The 18,224-nt window shown below is 39.2% G+C and overlaps 1 protein-coding gene across 10 annotated transcripts in view; it reads left to right on the top strand.

The window, feature by feature from the left end:
* Nucleotides 1-18,224, top strand: part of NVL (nuclear VCP like) — a 136,267-nt gene that overhangs the window by 90,017 nt on the left and 28,026 nt on the right. For 8 of the 10 annotated variants that reach the window (XR_012122747.1, XM_073216668.1, XM_073216669.1 and 5 more), the window contains one exon: nt 7,340-7,446. The exons of the other annotated variants lie outside the window; for them this stretch is intronic. Coding sequence is in view for 7 of the 8 variants with exons in the window: in XM_073216668.1 (XP_073072769.1) it covers nt 7,340-7,446 (107 nt within the window). In the remaining variant the exon portion in view is untranslated. The remainder of the gene's footprint in view (nt 1-7,339; nt 7,447-18,224) is intronic. 10 annotated transcript variants of the gene reach the window in all.

Genomic DNA, 18,224 nt, shown 5'->3' on the forward strand with positions numbered 1-18,224 from the left:
AGGGCACTTTTACTTCCTCCACATTCTGTACCAAAGTCTCCTCTGTGTGATGGAGTTTTATTTGTTGTGTCTTAGGTTTTGAACACTGTTTTGTGTGACCAGTTCTTGTAAATTGACAAACTCCTTGAGAGAATGGCTATAACATACATGTCTCTGGGTTGTAGGTCCAACTAGTAAACAGCATGAAAAACACAAATGGATACAGGGAGAGATGTCAGTAAGAAATCAAATGCCACTTAAAAGCTTGTAACAAACAAAGAACCACTTTGTCCCACTCCCATCCCTGCCCAGAGGCAACCACTTGTAAACTCCCTGACCTACTTTTTTCTGGATTTCCATATTTTCAAATAATATGCTCCTACTGCTATTGCTTACCAATGTCACACACAGCCCATTAACATTTTTAAGGGAGACGATTTATCCAAGATCCACCCTCTTCCCACACACACCCAACCCTCCACACCATGATTCTCTTCATCTCCCAGTATTGCAATAGTCTTAGCACAGCTCTCAGTAAACTGGTCAGTATTTACATCACCATGACTCTGTAATATCCCCTTCACTGACCCAAAGATAATGCTGTGACCAGGTTTCCTTCTCATGACTTTTTTATTTTTTGATCTATTAGTAACTTGCTTCTTCTGCTTTGTTTTCTGTGTTTCTGTTCATCATCATATGTGTGCCACGGTCAGTATTACTTACCTAGATGATGTACTGATTCCTTTTGAATTTTTGTTTGTTTCTGGAGCTTTCTAACTTCCAGCTTGGATTAGCTGCCTCTAGCCTGGGTGAGCAGCTTGATTTCAGGACTCCTCTCTCAAGCTCTCCTTTGCTCTGCCCTGTTTCTGATCTTGTATCTGCCTTGTATCAGGACTCCTCTCTCAAGCTCTCCTTTGCTCTGCCCTGTTTCTGATCTTGTATCTGCCTTCTGGTTGACTCTGTCACTCTGCAAAGTGTCATCTTTCAGTGGCTTTCCTAAGAAAGGTTAAGGACCAGATAAGTTTTTTCGGTTTTTGTATATTTAAAAATACCTCTGTTCTACTCTCTTTTGATTAGTAGCCTGTCATCCTACTCTCTTTTGATTAGTAGCCTGTCTGGGTATAGAATTTTGAGTTGAATTTTTTTCCCCCATAATTTATGGCATTGCTTTTTTTCTTTTAAAAGTTCTATGTCATTCTAATCTTTTTAATGTGACTTTTTATTTTTTTCACATGAACGCTTGGTATTTGGTGGACCTTAAACCTGAATTGATCTTCTAAATTTCTTCTTTTCTCCTTTTTTCCATCTTCGTCTTTTTTTTTGTTTCCATAATTTTGAGGTACCTCTGGTTGTTCTCGAGCTGTGACCCTCTTCTGATGAGTAGTGTACCAAAGTGCATTTCCTGTTCTGGAAATAAACCACTTCCCTGTGCTCAGCCAGAGGAGATGAAGTTCCTTGTACAAATTACATCTAGTCCATTTTAAGTTCCCCTACACAAATCTCTGCATTCCCTTCTTCAAATGCCAGCTCCTGTAAAGGGCATTCTCAGTTGAGGAACTGTCCCACTTAAACCCTGTGTAGAGAGTTAAAAACATCCTGTACAACACACCTAGGTATGAAATCCAAATAGCCCCACCACTTCATTCACCTCAGTAGGTGTCTCTTTCCAACAGGTAGCAATAAATTATCGGAAAGATTTTCTGCTCTATATAGCTCAGTTGAAAACATAAATAAGTAAATTATGATGTGTAAACTTCTGTTGGGCCAGAATTAGCTCTGCAGTTTTATATTTGAGAGATAGCTTCTAGTTACGGGTCTCTATCCATTGTGAGCCCTTCAGGTGAAAGACTGGGTGACTTAACAAAGATGGTATTTATTTCATTATAGTAAGATATTCTGCCACTTAATTCCAAGTAAATGCAGTATTTTCTGACCTAATTGGTCTGAATGGCCCTGGGTCTTGGTTACTGCTCCTCAAATGCAACTGAGCAATGGTTGCAGGTACTGCCCTTTTAAAATTAACTTAGGCCCCAGTGTCATTTCTGCTTATGTACAGGTATCTGGTACATAATAGAACTCAGTAAGTATTTGCTGAATGAATCACAAGAGACTGACCAATTTTTCTTGAAGGCTTGATCTTGTAATAATTTCCACTGGCCGTATTGATAGTGTGTGAGGATCCAGTTTCTTAAAATACAGCTTTATTGAGATATATAATAAACCATAAGTTTTACCCATTTTAAGTATATATATGATTCAGTGGTTTTGAGTATATTTACAGAGTTGTGCAGCCATCCCAATAATCTAATTTTAGAACTCTTTTGTCACCATAAAAAGAAATGTGTGTTCCAATAGTTACTTGTATCCTTTCTCTCCAGCTCTAGGCAGCTTCTGTCTCTATAGATTTTCCTATCCTAGGTATTTTATGTAAACAGAATCATACACTGCCTGTGTGGGTTCTTGTGACTGGCTTCTTTCACATAGCATAAGTTTTAAAGGTTCATCCAAGCTGTAGAATGTATCGGTTGCTTCTGTCCTTTTTGTTGCCAAATGATACTCCATTGTATGGATATACCACATTTGTTCATTCTCTAGTTGATGGGCATTTAAATTGTTTCCACTTTTTGGCTGTTTGATAATGCTGCTGTGAACATTTATGTACAAGTTTGTGTGAACATATGTTTTCCTTTCTCCTGGGCAGATACTCAAGAGTGGGATTGCTAGGTCATTAGGTAACTATTTATTTAACATTTTGAGAAACTGCCAAACTTTTTCCCAAAGTGGCTGTGCCACTTTCAATTCCTGCTAGTAGTTGTGACAAAGCAGTGCACAAGGGCTCCACTTCATCCTCATCTTTCCCAACTCTTTTTTTTGTATCATTAATGTACAATTACATGAGCAACATTCTGGTTACTAGACTCCCCCCATCCAACTCTTGTTACAGTCATTCTGGTGGATGTGAAGTAGCATTTCATTGCAGTTTAATTGGCATTTCATTGATAATTAATGATATTGGGCATCTTTTCTTTTGCTTATTGGCCATTTGTATATCTTTTTCAGAAATGTCTGTTTGAATCCTATATCCACTTTTTAAAACCATGTTATTACCTTCTTATTATTGACTATTGAGGGTTCCTTATTAATTCTAGATACAAATCCATCATCAGATATGTAATTTGCATATATTTTCTCCTAATCTGTGAGTTGTCTTTTCACTTTCTTGATGAACATTTGAAGAACAGAAGTTTTAAATTTTGATAAAGTCCAATTTATTGGGTTTTTCTTTAATTGCAGGCACTTTTAATGTCATCTCTCTGAAATCAATACCCAACCCAAGGTCAAAAAGATTAACTCCTGTTTTCCTCTAGGAGTTATATAATTTTGTTGCCTGCATTTAGGCCTTTGGTACATTTTGAGTTATTTTTTGTGTATGTTCCGAGGAAGGTGTCCAAATTCACCCTTTAGCACTTGGATATCCACTTACTTCAGTACCATTTGTTGCAAAAACTAGTGTTTTACCCCACTGAATTGTCCCGGCACCTTTGTTGAAGATTGAGAGTTTGTTTATAGCATGACAAAATGTTTTCCTAAAGTTAAAAGTTGCTACCATTGGGCCTTAAATTTTAGCCTTTTATTTTTCTTGGAGCTTCTTGATCAGTGAGGGAGTCCCTTCTCAGGCATCATCTCATTTTGAGTGAATGGGTTTTGTCTTTAAAACTTTAGGATTGTTGGTGACTTTTTCATTGCAAATGTTGTTATCGTGGGTCTTCTACCCAATGATTCTACCCTGACACAACTGTGGTGGAGAGCCAGTCAGAAGCTGTAACAATAACCCAGGTCAGGAGGTCGGTTGGAGGCGGTAGCTTGAATGTAGAAGGATCTGCTTCTGTTGTGTCATAGAGCTGGCCAGATTTGCTGGTGATTGGATATGGAGGTGGGTGAGTGAATCACGCATGCCTCCAGGTGTGGGCCTGATACACTGAAAAGTTGAGTTGGCATTAACCAAGATGGGAAAGACATTGGTAGGGCTCAGTTTGGGGAGGAGATGAGAAGAAGTTAGGATCCCAGCCTTAAATGTGTCATGTTTAAGATGGCTGTTGGTCAAATGAGGCATTGAGTGTGAGCCAGCAGCCTCTCTCATTTCTTGGAACTTCCATCCCTCACAGGCTTCTCTCTTACTATTTAAGATCTCCTAAAGTAGGAATTTACCCAAAGAATAGAAGCTCTCAGATTCAAAAAGACATATGCACCCCTATGTTTATTGCAGCACTATTTACAAAAGCCAAGATATGGAAGCAACCTAAGTGGCCATCAGTAGATGAATGGATAAAGAAGATGTGGCACATATACACAATGGAATACTATTCAGCCATAAGAAAGAAACAAATCCTACCATTTGCAGCAACATGGATGGAGCTAGAGGACATTATGCTCAGTGAAATAAGCCAGGCATAGAAAGACAAGTGCCAAATGATCTCCCTCATTTGTAGAGTATAACAACGAAGCAAAACTGAAGGGACAAAAAGCAGACTCACAGACTCCAAGAAGGGACTAGTGGTTACCAAAGGGGAAGGGTGTAGGAGGGTGGGTGGGGAGGGAGGGAGAAGGGGATTGAAGGGTGTTATGTTTAGTACACATGGTGTGGGGGTCATGGGGAAGACAGTGTACAGAGAAGGCAAATAGTGAATCTGTGGCATATTACTACACTAATGGACAGTGACTGCAATGGGGTATGGGTGGGACTTGATAATATGGGTGAATGTAGTAACCACACTGTTTATTCATGTGAAACCTTCATAAGAGTATATATCAATAATACCTTAATAAAAAAAAAGGTCTAACGTATAGAAAGCATATTAGTACTGAGTTATAGGCAGTACTAAATTTTCTTCGCAAAACCAAATGTATATCTACAGAAAATTGGAAACACAAATTGTGGCATATCCACACAGTGGAATACTACTTACTACACAGCAGTAAAAAAAAAGAATTATGTACTAATACATGCAACAAACTAGGTCAGTCACAAAATAATTAATGTTGAATAAAAGTATGATTCCACTTGTGTAAAATTCTAGAAAATGCCAATTAATCTGTAGTGACAGAACAGATTGGTGGCTGCCTAAGGATAAAGGGGATCAGCGAAGGGCAACTAAGGATAAAGGGGATCAGGGAAGAGCAACTGAGAAAGGTTACAGTGGAGTCCTTAATACTTTTTTGAAGTGCACAGGGTTCTTGAGACCGGGGTGTTTGGGAACCTTTGTGCCGTAGTCGGATGTCAGCAGGCCCTTGGACGTGGCACTAGCTGGTGCTGAAGGGGTTGTACAGGACTCTCTTCTCCTTGTTTCCACGTGTTACATCCTGGCATCTCAAGGGAAAGTTCAGCAACATGTTGATCATTGAATAAGTATTTAGCTTCCCCAAGGTAACTAAAGAACAAGAGAATTTCCCTAAGAAGAACTAATTCTGCTTCTTTAGGGGAGAATAAGTTAGTGGGTAAGTCGTAATGTATTCATTAGAAAACATGAGTCTTGTTATTCATAGGTATGCCTGTACATGAAAGGTGGTCTTATTGTGAGCTATCAGAAGCCTCTCTAGAATGGTTGAGGGCTATTAAAAATGATGAGGCTAATTAAATGGGCTCCTTGTGGAGGATTCAGAAATGTTCCCTATGAACCTCAGTGTCAGGGAGTGCTTGGGGCTTGAGGCAGGTTGTTCCTTTGCTCCGGTTACCAAGAGGCTGGTAGCACACAGAGGTCAAGAGTTTCTTCTGGGAGACTTGGGGAAAGCTTCCAGGAGGAGGCATCCTTTAAGAATTCCAGATATAAATGAAAACGAAGGTATTTTCAAAGAAAGCAATCACTGAGAACAAGAGGAAGAGGTTGGAAGCTCCTAGGTTTAGGGAACAGAGAGAGATCTGGTAAGTAGGTTGTGGGAGCTGGGAGAATGTATAAGGAGAGAGGAAACTGGAAAGGAAACTGATAGGCAGGAAAATAAATGTGAGCTGGGTGGAGAGAAAATTAAGTCCAGGATAGCCCACTTACAAGGGACTCAAAAAGTTAACAAGTTAAAACTAGAAATCCAGAAAAGACTCAGAGTTAGAGTTAATCAGCTAAAGCTCAAAAGGCCAGGAGCAACTTGGCCTGGAATGTTTGAATACTCCCCAGATAAAGAAAAGTATCTGAGCACAGCCCATTTCTTCATTGTGTCAGTTAGATCATGCCATTGTAAGATCTACTTCAGCCTGCTTAAAAGGCCCAGCTACTAACAGTATAATAAAGACAGGAAAAATTCCATCTTAAAGATAAAATTGCATTTTAAAACCCAAGAAATTAAGTAGTATTCTTAACATGCTCTTTAGCAAACGGACAATAAACTCAGCCCACCTTGGAGTCAGGGCAGGCAGTCTTGATTAATATTCTCTCAGACCAGGAAACTGCTACCCTGGGAAGGACCAGAGCAGTACATTTTTTGTGTTAAGCTAATTTTGCAGAATTACCTGGAGGACTGATAAGAAACTTAATGTCTCATCAAAAATAAACATCCGGAGACCACCTAACAAGTCCACACCTCTAGCCCTTTGTCACATTTCTGAAAAAAATCCTTAAAAGGGGAAACCCCCAACCTTTCAGTGGTACCTCTCTCTGAGGTCACCCACACATTCTTAAGTGTGTAAATTTTTGCCTTTATTTAGACGTTCTCCCAATTTTTCAGGGCACCTCCCCTCCCTGAAACCACCTATACTTTTCTCTCTAAATAACTTTAAATAAAATTTTTATGCTTCACTACAGTGTCTCTGCCCTTGTCCCCTTCATTGTGGCAGGGACAAGAACAGAGGAAAATAAACAGTGCCCCCCCTAACAAAACCAGTGAGATCACTGAAGGCCTTTCTGTTTTAGTGAGAAATTTAGACTCCATTTCTGCAGTGGGGGCTGGAGTTCAAGAGAATTGGATGTGTGTCTTAGGATGATAACTCTGTGGCATCATAAGGGGTCCTAGAGCTGGGTAAAGTAGGAAACAGCACCTTTACATTTGACCTTGAGTGTGGGTAGGGCAGTGGGAGGCATACTTAATGGAATTTATAGGATATATCTCCAATTAGAGGGAGGGGAGAAACCTGCCTGGGATGCAGGGGTTGGGTGGTCATTATCTGAGCCAGAGAATATCCTGGAGGAAAGCAGGTTTGGCACAGAAAGGTGGAGGTAGACTTTCCATTTTCTTAAGGATGTATTTTGATGAGCAGAAGCTTTTAATTTTACTAAAGTCTAATTTTAATCAGTCTTCTCATCCCTCATGTTAATTGTACTTTTCTAAAAGATTCTGTTATTTATTTAAGACACAGTCCTCCCTTCCTCTATAGATATCATTGACCCTGCCATCCTGCGCCCGGGCCGCCTGGATAAAACACTCTTTGTGGGTCTGCCACCCCCTGCAGATCGGCTTGCCATCTTAAAAACTATCACAAGAGTAAGTAAGGGAAATGGTTGGTTTTTGTGTATGTTTCTCATTTTAAATACAGACAAGCAGTAATTGAGGATACCTAATCACTTTCTTTTCTGTAGCTTTAAATATTTCCTCAGCCTGTATCTCCCAAAAGGTGAACTGGTTTTAGCAATTAATCGACTATCCATTCTTTTTATTTGATTGAAACAAAGAGGATATTTAAAGTTAAGTGCTCAACTGGTATACTTGCGATAACCACTCTAAGCACATTTCCCTATATTCTAGATCTTTGTTATAGTAGACTAATTGTCCTTAAAGGGATCTGAAATGAAATGAAACTTTTGGAGACAAAAAGTAGATAGATGTAGATCCGTTATAAATATCCAGAGAAAAATTGAATTTCAAACCTACAGTGTTGAGTTCAATTCTCCATGTTGGTGATGCCAACTTTCAATACCTGTGCAGTATTTGTAAAAATGTGTTGCTGTTTTTATAAAAATAGTAAGACATGAATACCAAATGCATAGAAGCAATCACCCCAAATCGTACTACCACAGAAATAACCCACATTAATATTAGTGCAGACATTATTCCAAACATCTTCATGTAGCATGAGTTGCTAGATGGGTGGGTGGTTGAGTAGATGAGGAATAATTTAGTTTAAGTAAATTACTTAAAGTTAACTTCCTTGAAGTTCAAAAGAAAACAGAGCTAAAGGAATTCTGGTAAATGTTCTTCTTCATAAAAGATTATTTCCTAAAGTATCACTCCAGGGGTTTTAAATTTTAAAAAGATTAGGAGAGCCAATAAGCACCTGCAGTCATTTTTTTTTAAGTTCACATTTTACTTTTGACAGTATATGTTTAATTTCTGTCTGAAAATTGGATAGTTAGGAGGATTCCTGTATTTTTTCTTCCACTTCCAGGTTTGTTCCCTGTGTATTTTTCTTTGTCCAGTGCCTTCACATTTCCATTCTGTTCTCAATTCGTATTCTTAGTTTCGTATTTAAGTAGATATAGTACTCACCCAGCACTTTGGCTTCAGCTTTTGTTTTCTGATTTCTTTATTTTGATTCACTTTATTTGGGTTGACAATATTCCATCTTCAGATTTATTCCATTTAATAGTTTGTTTATTCAGCTGTGTTCCTAGAGTTCTTTCCATGATTAAGAATGTCTACCTATTGTTTTATACTTGAATGACATAGTATCTGGGAGTAATTTTTCCTTGGTCACAGTCTCTCTGGCCTTTGTACTAATTGCACAGTGATTCAGACATTGCAGGCACCTGTAAAGATGTTTGGGGCCAGTCTATTCTTTTCTGCTTTCTTTCTTTTCCCCTTGGTAGGTGACTTGCTTCTTCTGCTTGGATCTCTGAAACATTCTTTGTCTCTGAAGCTCAATAACTGAAATAAGATGTCACTGTCAGTTACTTTCTCTGTTGCTGATGCTAGTAGTAGGGGGATCACATTTGAGTGCGGAGGACCTAAAATTTGGTGTGCCTTTTAGTTCTGTAGGCACAGTTCTTCCTTCAGGGAATTTTTCCATGTTGTGTGTCTGAATACTACTACTCATTCATTACTAGACTTATTTCTTCAAGGTCACCAATTGTTCCTATATTGGGTCCCCTTTGTCTTCCATACCTTTTTTCTAGTTGCTTACACTTTGCCTTTTCTGCTGTATTCACCATGATAACTTGTCTTGTCTCCTTTTTTCTTCCCTCCCTCTCTCCTTTCTCTCATTGCCAAGCTTTCTCCATCTTGATGGTTACTCCATCCATATGTTCTCTGTTCTAGTAAAGTGTGGGTGAGTCCTCTCATCCTTTCTCACTACCTGGAATCAGTTTTCCTACCACTCACACATTACAACTTGAGTCATGGTTAATTGGTTTGTACCCACATTTGTATGACCCGGGTAGAAAAGGTTCCTGAGCTAGTACTTATGTTAACCCTTATGAGGAAGCCTGAATTTACTCTCCCCTAAACGATGCTGGATGAACTGTGTTAACACCTGCACCTGCTCCATCCATCCAGAAGCCATCTCATGCCCCTGGCTGTGCCACGTGGCTCCCCAGACAATGGCATGCCTTGGCACATCTTCCTGACTGTGCTGAAATTCTTTGCTGGTGTGTCTGATCATCTTTCTTTAACTTTTCCTTGGGTTTTCTTCTCAGGCTGTTTCTGTCCAGTTTAGAATGTTAAAGGAAATTTACAAGATCTTGCCAACTTCTTTCCTCAATGCTGCTTCCCAGGAATGTAGACCTTACTACTAGACACTCCAGAGTTCTTTCCTTGGCACCCACTTTTCAGCATTTACAACATGAAGGTTTACTCCTTTCTTTATTTGGTTGCCACTGTAAATTTTTTAACATTACTTTTTTCTTCTTAACATTTTCTCTCTACGCTGATAAAGGATGATTTTGTGAACCTACTTCACAGGGCCATCGTTAGTTAAAACTGCATATAGCTGCATTCATAACTACATCCCAAAGGAGGGAGAATAGGTTAATGAGTTTTGTAGGTTTCACAGACCTCATAGACAGCAGTATGAAAGATACCTTGGGGGAAGGGAAGCTCAGGGCAGTAAGTGCAGCGTGCAGGCACAGAGGCAGTGTTGAGAGTAGCCAAGAGGACATGGGTGTGAGAACTACTCCAAGGTTTTAGTTAACAAGACATAGGATCAACTGTAGAGCTGAGCATAAAGGACAAGTAAGGTGAGCTCTTAGTTTGGGCAGCATGGAGAATTGGTGGTGGTATCATACCACCAGCATGAGGTGTCTGGGAAGGACTAGGAAGATGCTGTTTCAGTTCGGGGTGCTTGGGTTTCAGCTAAACAGAGATGTCTCTGAGGAAGGTGGTTCTCTGGTAGGAATGCAGGAGACTCCTCTGGCCAGGAGTCTTGTGTGTCATCATATAGCTGGGGATGAAAGCCAAAAAAACACAGGGCTGTAGTTCAGTGGTTCTCCACCTAGGGTAATTTTATCACCACCAGCAACCCTACCCACCCCAGAGCAGTATCTGGGGACATTTGTTTATCACCAGGGCAGGGAAGTGATGGTGCTCCTAAACATTTCGTAACCTCAAAACAGCCAACAGTGAAAACCGTCTGGCCCAAAATATCAGTAATGCCAGAGGTAAGAAACCCTGCTTTGGGTGTACATGCTTGTTTCTCTGTACCAAGCAAGTTTGGTGATGAATGCATCATGGCATATCTGTCCTTTCCTTGGCTCTGTCCTTAGAACAAGATTCTGTTTGCTTTGGTTAACATGTGTGTGAATGTTCACACACAAGCACACAGATAAAATCCTAGTTCTATAATTTCTTACAGTCATTATAACATGATATTTTCACACTTGCCCCTGGGATGTCACTAAATTAAAGGCAAAAATTGGTGTGACATTCATTTCTGGACATGCCAGATACAAGGTATGTGATATTCAGGGTCTTAACAGATTTGGATCCAGAGAAATGATTGGCATTTTTTTCCAGACATGTTTCACCCACTGTATAGCCCTCAATACCTCAGAACAACCCTGAAAATTTCTGGGCTGTTTGCCAAAATGATTAGCCCTCAGGCTATGGGGTAAATGCCCAAAGTACCCCACTTCAAAAATAGAATTAGTAAGAAAATAAGGTAGAATGTTAACCTGTATGAATGATCTTTTAGTGAACAAGTATGTATTATAAACTAATATATCTCTGATTGTGTGTATACTCTGGGGAAATAAGAAACATAGTCTTTAATCTACAAGGAGTGTGTCTTCCAGATGAAAACCTAACACAAAGTTTTTATCAAACAAGCATATCAGTTCATTCCTGGGGAGGGGAGAAAAATGAGGCAGCTGCATGGCTGGGCTGGGTGCTGGGGGCGACACGTTGTACGCAGTTCCTACTTTGCTGGTGGCCTCTGGTCAGAGACCCCCAGCAGCACGGCTGCAGTGGACTGCTGTGGGTTTGCTCCCAGCAGTTGGGGAGACCCCATCCAGTAGAAATGTGGATGTCTCAGAGGATGTTAGGAAGGACTTCAGTGGTCCGTGTTTGTGTTAGATTTGGGAAGAGTTGAGGGGGCTTTCTTCTGAATTGTTTCCAAAAAGCAGACTCAAGTCTGTGATCAGCATCTCAATACATCCTGTCTAGATAGATCAACCCAGGGCCAGTGCTGTGACTGGTAAAGATGCAGCAGTCACTGTGTTAGCCAAGATGGGAGTGTTTGATTTTTGTGGCTTGAATGTTGTCACATTTTGTCTGTGTTCAGACATGATTGTGGAGAGGTCGTGTGAGTGTATCAGGCCACTTCCTGAGTGTCAGGAATTGCTTTTCTGTTTCAGTTGCCTTATGTTTCCCGATTTCCTGTCATTAGTATATATGTATATATGGGGCAGGGGTCTGGGGTGGAGGGGTGTTATTTTGTTTTGTTAAGGAATAGTTAACTGGCATAACTGGAGGTTTAAGAGGAAGAGGCTAGAAGTAGAGAGAAAGGCGCTTTGGGCAACTTCCAGGAACAAAGTTGTGATGGAAAGAAAAGAAAAAGAAAAAATGACATTTTGATTAAAAAATCAGTTTGACTTTAAAAACAGCTTTTTGTAGGATGTGGTTTACTTCCTACACTTCTCAGCATCTGTCTGTGCTGAAGACAAAGGGTAGCTTTTGGCAGTTGATTCTCACTGGCCTTAGAGTGTATTTTGCTTCAGGCGGCTCAGGAGGGGTACTGGTGCTGGCCTGGGAGCCAGGGCTCTTCTTGGCCCCTGGGACAGCCAGTGACCGTCCGCTTACCATCCAGCTCTCCTCTCGGGGACTTGTTTGGGTCTAAAATGAAGAGTTCTGGAGAAGGACACTGGTGATGTGTTAAAAAAGAGACAGTGGGTCCCAAATGGAGTCACGCATGTTAAGGGCCCCACATCAGCAAACAAGGACTGAACACCCAACAGAACAGCACTTTCAGCCTCTCCCAGGAATGTAACCTTTAACCCATCGACTTGATGTTACCTGTCAGCGCCAGTGAGGAAATCCACCTGGCGACCCTTATTACCCCCAGGAAGGTGACCTTCCTTGAAATAATGCCCTCTTTGCTCATAAACTTCGTTTTCTTACCACCTTCTTTCTTTAGAAACCTTTCCTTTTTTACATCTATTTGGAGCTCAACTGCTGGATGGATGCTGCCCATGAATCAAATAAAAACAATTTAATCTTTAAGTCTACTCAGTTGAATTTTGTTGTTTAACAGCAAATATGAGTGTACTAATGTCAAATAACTACACTTAAAAATGGCTAATTGGTAAATTCACGTTGAACATATTTTACAATGCTTAAAAGGAAATTATGACCCGTTTATGCTATTGTCGGTCCCTCCCGGCTTCTGGCCCACAGATAAGGGAGGAGACAGGATGAGTTATCGAAGACCTGAAAGGACCAGCCAGGGGACTCAAGGCGTAACAGCACAAGAGTGGTGCTGAGAGGGCACCCTTCATATTTATTGAGCAAATACATGTTAACAACAATAGAATTCTGTGTGGGGAACTTCATAGACAACCACTAACTAACTCTAAAGTTAATCCTCGGCAGTCTCCAGTTTCCTGGGGCGTGAAATCTTACAAGGTATTGAAACAATAGGAAGGGCAGTTAGGTCACAGAAACTGTTTTGGTCTTGTTTGTTCTGTTCCGCATCACTTATCAGGAATTACAGGAAAAATAAGTCATATGTGGTTATACATTTGATTTCTATGCTTGATTTATATATTACTACCACTTATTATTCTCTCCTATATTTCTGATTAAGCATTCTATTTTATGAAACACTCAGGTTTAAAAAGTAATTTAAGATGTACTATTACTTTTATTTCAGTAATTACATTTATATTTAGTCACAGGAATCTATTCACAGCCATGTAACAGAGTTTGGAATCAGCAGCGATCTTTATTCACATAGTTAATTGGAAAAAAGTTAAGTTAACATAATCATACCACCTTAACAGGGTAACTGTTACTTTGCAACTTCTTGCCAGTCCTTGGACAGACACATAGGAACACACATCTCTACCCTATTTTTGTGGAAATAATGTTTGAATATTTCCACAGCCTGAAACTCTGTCCCTGCTAACCGCTCAGTCCCCACCCATCCTCCCTGTGAACATGGCTACTCTGTGTACCTCATGTAAATAGAAGCATATGATACTTGTGGGCCACAACTTCCCTAGAGGCTATTTTCCTTCTTTTTCTAGTAATTCCTTTGGCTGAGCTTCTTACAGTCAGCAAATTATTTGAGATTTCCATTAGAACTTTTATTAAGAGATAATAAAACCTGTACTGAAGAACAACCAAGTTAGTATAAAAAGTTATAAATATTTCATACATTAGGATGTTTCAATAAATTCTTTAAAAATATTTATACATTTTGTTTTATAAGCTTTCTAATCCATTGAAATTTTTCTAATTACTTCCTCTGGGAGTGCATGGAATTCACCTTTCACTTTACTTCTTACTGTAGGTTGGACACATCACCTCAGTGCAGTTGAGAATAATGATTTTAATGATCAGAGACGACTCAGCCCTTCTTCCCACTAAGTGGGAAGCACTTTTGCTGATAAAACACCCAGACATTACAGTGTAGCCACACTCCACACTCCAAAGGAGGCAGTTTAGTACTTTCTTTCACGTTAAGGTGTTCGGGGATTATTTGTTTTTCTAAAAAAATGAATTTCCTAAGAACTAGAAAGTTTTTCAGAATCTCAATTTCTAAGAATTATTTTTCTAGGAAAAGTTTCTCCTCTGGGTCTTCATAAAAAGAACACTAAGATGTAATAGATAGTGTTTTTAACAATACCATCACCATGATAATAAAACTCCTGGGACTGAGGCTGATGCCCAGGGAGATATGTTCATGAAGAAGTTGCTCATGTTTAGGTCCAAGAGATTTTTGCCTATATTTTTTTCTAAGAGTTTTATGGTTTCATGCCTTACATTCAGGTCTTTGAACCATTTTGAATTTGCTTTTGTGTATGGGGTTAGATGTAATCCAGTTCCATTCTCTTACATGTAGCTGTCCAGTTTCTCCAACACCAGCTGTTGAAGACGCTGTCATTTCCCCACTGTATATCAATGGCTCTTTTATCATATATTAATTGACCATATATGGGTGGGTTTATATCTGGGTTCTCTATTCTGTTCCACTGGTCTATGGGTCTGTTCTTGTGCGAGTACCAAATTGTCTTGATTACATATCTCCCCAGGCAAGGGAAACAAAAGCAAAAATGAACAACTGGGACTATATCAAACAAAAAAGCATCTGTACAGCAAAGTACACCATCAGCAGAACAAAAAGACATCCTACAGTATGGGAGAATACATTTATAAATGACATATCCAATAAGGGTTGACATCCAAATTATATAAAGAGCTCATGCACCTCAACAAACAAAAAGCAAATAAGCCAATTTAAAAATGGACAGAGGAGCTGAACAGACACTTCTCCAAAGAAGAAATTCACATGGCCAACAGGCACATGAAAAGAAGCTCCACATTGCTAATTGGCTTTGCAATAGAGCTTGAACACAGCGTAATTCCCCCTGCTGTATTCTTCCTTCTCAGGATTGCTTTGGCTATTCTGGGTCTTTTGTCATTCCATATGAATTTTAGAACTGTTTGCTCTAGTTCATTGTGAAGAATGCTGTAGGTATTTTGATAGGGATTGCACTGAATCTATAGATTGGTTTCAGCAGGATGGCCATTTTGACAATATTAATTCTTCCTAGCCAAGAGCATGGGATGAATTTCCATTTATTAGTGTCCTCATTATTTTCTCTTAAGAGTGTCTTGTAGTTTTCAGGGTGTAGATCTTTCACTTCCTTGGTTAGGTTTATTCCTAGGTATTTTATTCTTTGTGATGCAATTGTGAAAGGAATTGTTTTCCGGATTTCTCTTTCTGCTAGTTCATCGTTAGTGTATAGGAATGCAATTTTTAATATGTATTAATTTTGTACCCTGCAATTTTGCTGAATTCAGATATTAGATCTAGTAGTTTTGGAGTGGATTCTTTAGGGATTTTTATATACAATATCATGTCATCTGCAAACAGGGACAGTTTGACTTCTTCCTTGCCTATCTGGATCCCTTTTATTTCTTTGTGTTGTCTGATTGCCATGGCTAGGACCTCGAGAACTATGTTGAATAAAAGTGGAGAGAGTCGGCACCCTTGTCTTGTTCCTCATCTTAAAGGAAAAGCTTTCAGCTTCTCGCTGTTAAGTATAATGTTGGTTGTGGGTTTGTTATATATCGCCTTTATTATGTTGAGGTACTTGCCCTCTATACCCATTTTGTTGAGAGTTTTTATCACGAATGGATCTTAAATTTTGTTGAATGCTTTTTCAGCATCTATGGAGATGATCACATGGTTTTTGTCCTTTTCATTGATATAGTGGATGATGTTGATGGATTTTTGAATGTTATACCATCTTTGCATCCTTGGGATGAATCACACTTGATCATGATGGATGATCTCTTTGATGTATTTTTGAATTTGGTTTGCTAATATTTTGTTGAGTATTTTTGTATCTATGTTCATCAGGGATATTGGTCTGTAATTTTCTTTTGTTGTGGTGTCTTTGCCTGGTTTTGGTATTAGAGTGATGTTGCCCTCGTAGAGTGAGTTTGGGAGTATTCCCTCCTGTTCTACTTTTTGGAAAACTTTAAGGAGGGATGGGTATTAGGTCTTCAATAAGTGTTTGATAAAATTCAGCAGTGGAACCATCTGATCCAGGGGTTTTGCTCTTAGGTAGGTTTTTGATTATCAGTTCAATTTCTTTGCTGGTAATTGGTCTGTTCAGATTTTCTGTTTCTTCCTGGGTCAGCCTTGGAAGGTTGTATTTTTCTAGGAAGTTGTCCATTTCTTCTAGGTTTTCCAGCTTGTTGGCATATAGGTTTTCATAGTAGTCTTTAATAATTCTTTGTATTTCTGTGGAGTCTGTCGTGATTTTTCATTCTCATTTCTGATTATGTTGATTTGTGTTGACTCTCTTTTTCTCTTAATAAGTTGGGCTAGAGGCTTATCTATTTTGTTTATTTTCTCGAAGAACCAGCTCTTGGTTTCGTTGATTTTTGCTATTGTTTTATTCTTCTCAATTTTGTTTATTTCTTCACTGATCTTTATTATGTCCCTCCTTCTGCTGACTTTAGGCCTCATTTGTTCTTCTTTTTCCAGTTTTAATAATTGTGATGTTAGACTATTCATTTGGGATTGTTCTTCCTTCTTCAAGTGTGCCTGGATTGCTATATACTTTCCTCTTAAGACTGCTTTCGCTGCATCCCACAGAAGTTGGGGCTTAGTGTTGTTGTTGTCATTTGTTTCTATATATTCCTTGATCTCTATTTTGATTTGTTCATTGATCCATTGATTATATAGTAGCATGTTGTTAAGCCTCCATGTGTTTGTGAGCCTTTTTGTTTTCTTTGTAGAATTTATTTCTACTTTCATACCTTTGTGGTCTGAAAAATTGGTTGGTAGAATTTCAATATTTTGGAATTTACTGAGGCTCTTTTTGTGAGCTAGTATGTGGTCTATTCTGGAGAATGTTCCATGTGCACTTGAGAAGAATGTATATCCTGTTGCTTTTGGATGTAGAGTTCTATAGATGTCTATTAGGTCCATCTGTTCTAGTATGTTGTTCAGTGCCTGTGTGTCTTTACTTATTTGCTGCCCGGTGGATCTATCCTTTGGGGTGAGTGGTGTGTTGAAGTCTCCTACAATGAATGCATTGCAGTCTGTTTCCCTCTTTAGTTCTGTTAGTATTTGCTTCACATATGCTGGTGCTCCTGTATTGGGTGCATATATATTTAGAATGGTTATATCCTCTTGTTGGACTGAGCCCTTTATCATTATGTAGTGACCTTCTTTATCTCTTGTTACTTTCTTTGTTTTGAAGTCTATTTTGCTGATATTAGTACTGCAACCCCTGCTTTCTTCTCACTGTTGTTTGCCTGAAATATGTTTTTCCATCCCTTGACTTTTAGTCTATGCTTATCTTTGGGTTTAAGGTGAGTTTCTTGTAAGCAGCATATAGATGGGTCTTGCTTTTTTATCCATTCTATTACTCTATGTCTTTTGATTGGTGCATTAAGTCCATTTACATTTAGGCTGACTATTGAGAGATATGTACTTATTGCCATTTCAGGCTTTAGATTCGTGGTTACCAAAGGTTCAAAGTTAGCTTCTTTAGTATCTTACTGCCTAACTTAGCTCGCTCATTGAGCTGTTATATACACTGTCTGGAGATTCTTTTCTTCTCTCCCTTCTTATTCCTCCTCCTCCATTCTTCATATGTTGTGTGTTTTGTTCTGTGCTCTTTTTAGGGGTGCTCCAATCTAGAGCAGTCCCTGTAGGATGCCCTGTAGAGGTGGTTTGTGGGAAGCAAATTCCCTCAGCTTTTGCTTGTCTGGGAATTGTTTGATCCCACCATCATATTTAAATGATAGTCGTGCTGGATACAGTATCCTTGGTTCAAGGCCCTTCTGTTTCATTGCATTAAGTATATCATGCCATTCTCTTCTGGCCTGTAGGGTTTCTGTTGAGAAGTCTGATGTTAGCCTGATTGGTTTTCCTTTATAGGTGACCTTTTTCTCTCTAGCTGCCTTTAAAACTCTTTCCTTGTCCTTGATCCTTGCCTTTTTAATTACTATGTGTCTTGGTGTTGTCCTCCTTGGATCCTTTCTGTTGGGGGTTCTGTGTAATTCCATGGTCTGTTCGATTATTTCCTCCCCCAGTTTGGGGAAGTTTTCAGCAATTATTTCTTCAAAGACACTTTCTATCCCTTTTC

This window comes from Manis javanica, chromosome 11 (genome assembly GCF_040802235.1).
Source record: "Manis javanica isolate MJ-LG chromosome 11, MJ_LKY, whole genome shotgun sequence".
Taxonomy (NCBI): Eukaryota; Metazoa; Chordata; class Mammalia; order Pholidota; family Manidae; genus Manis; species Manis javanica.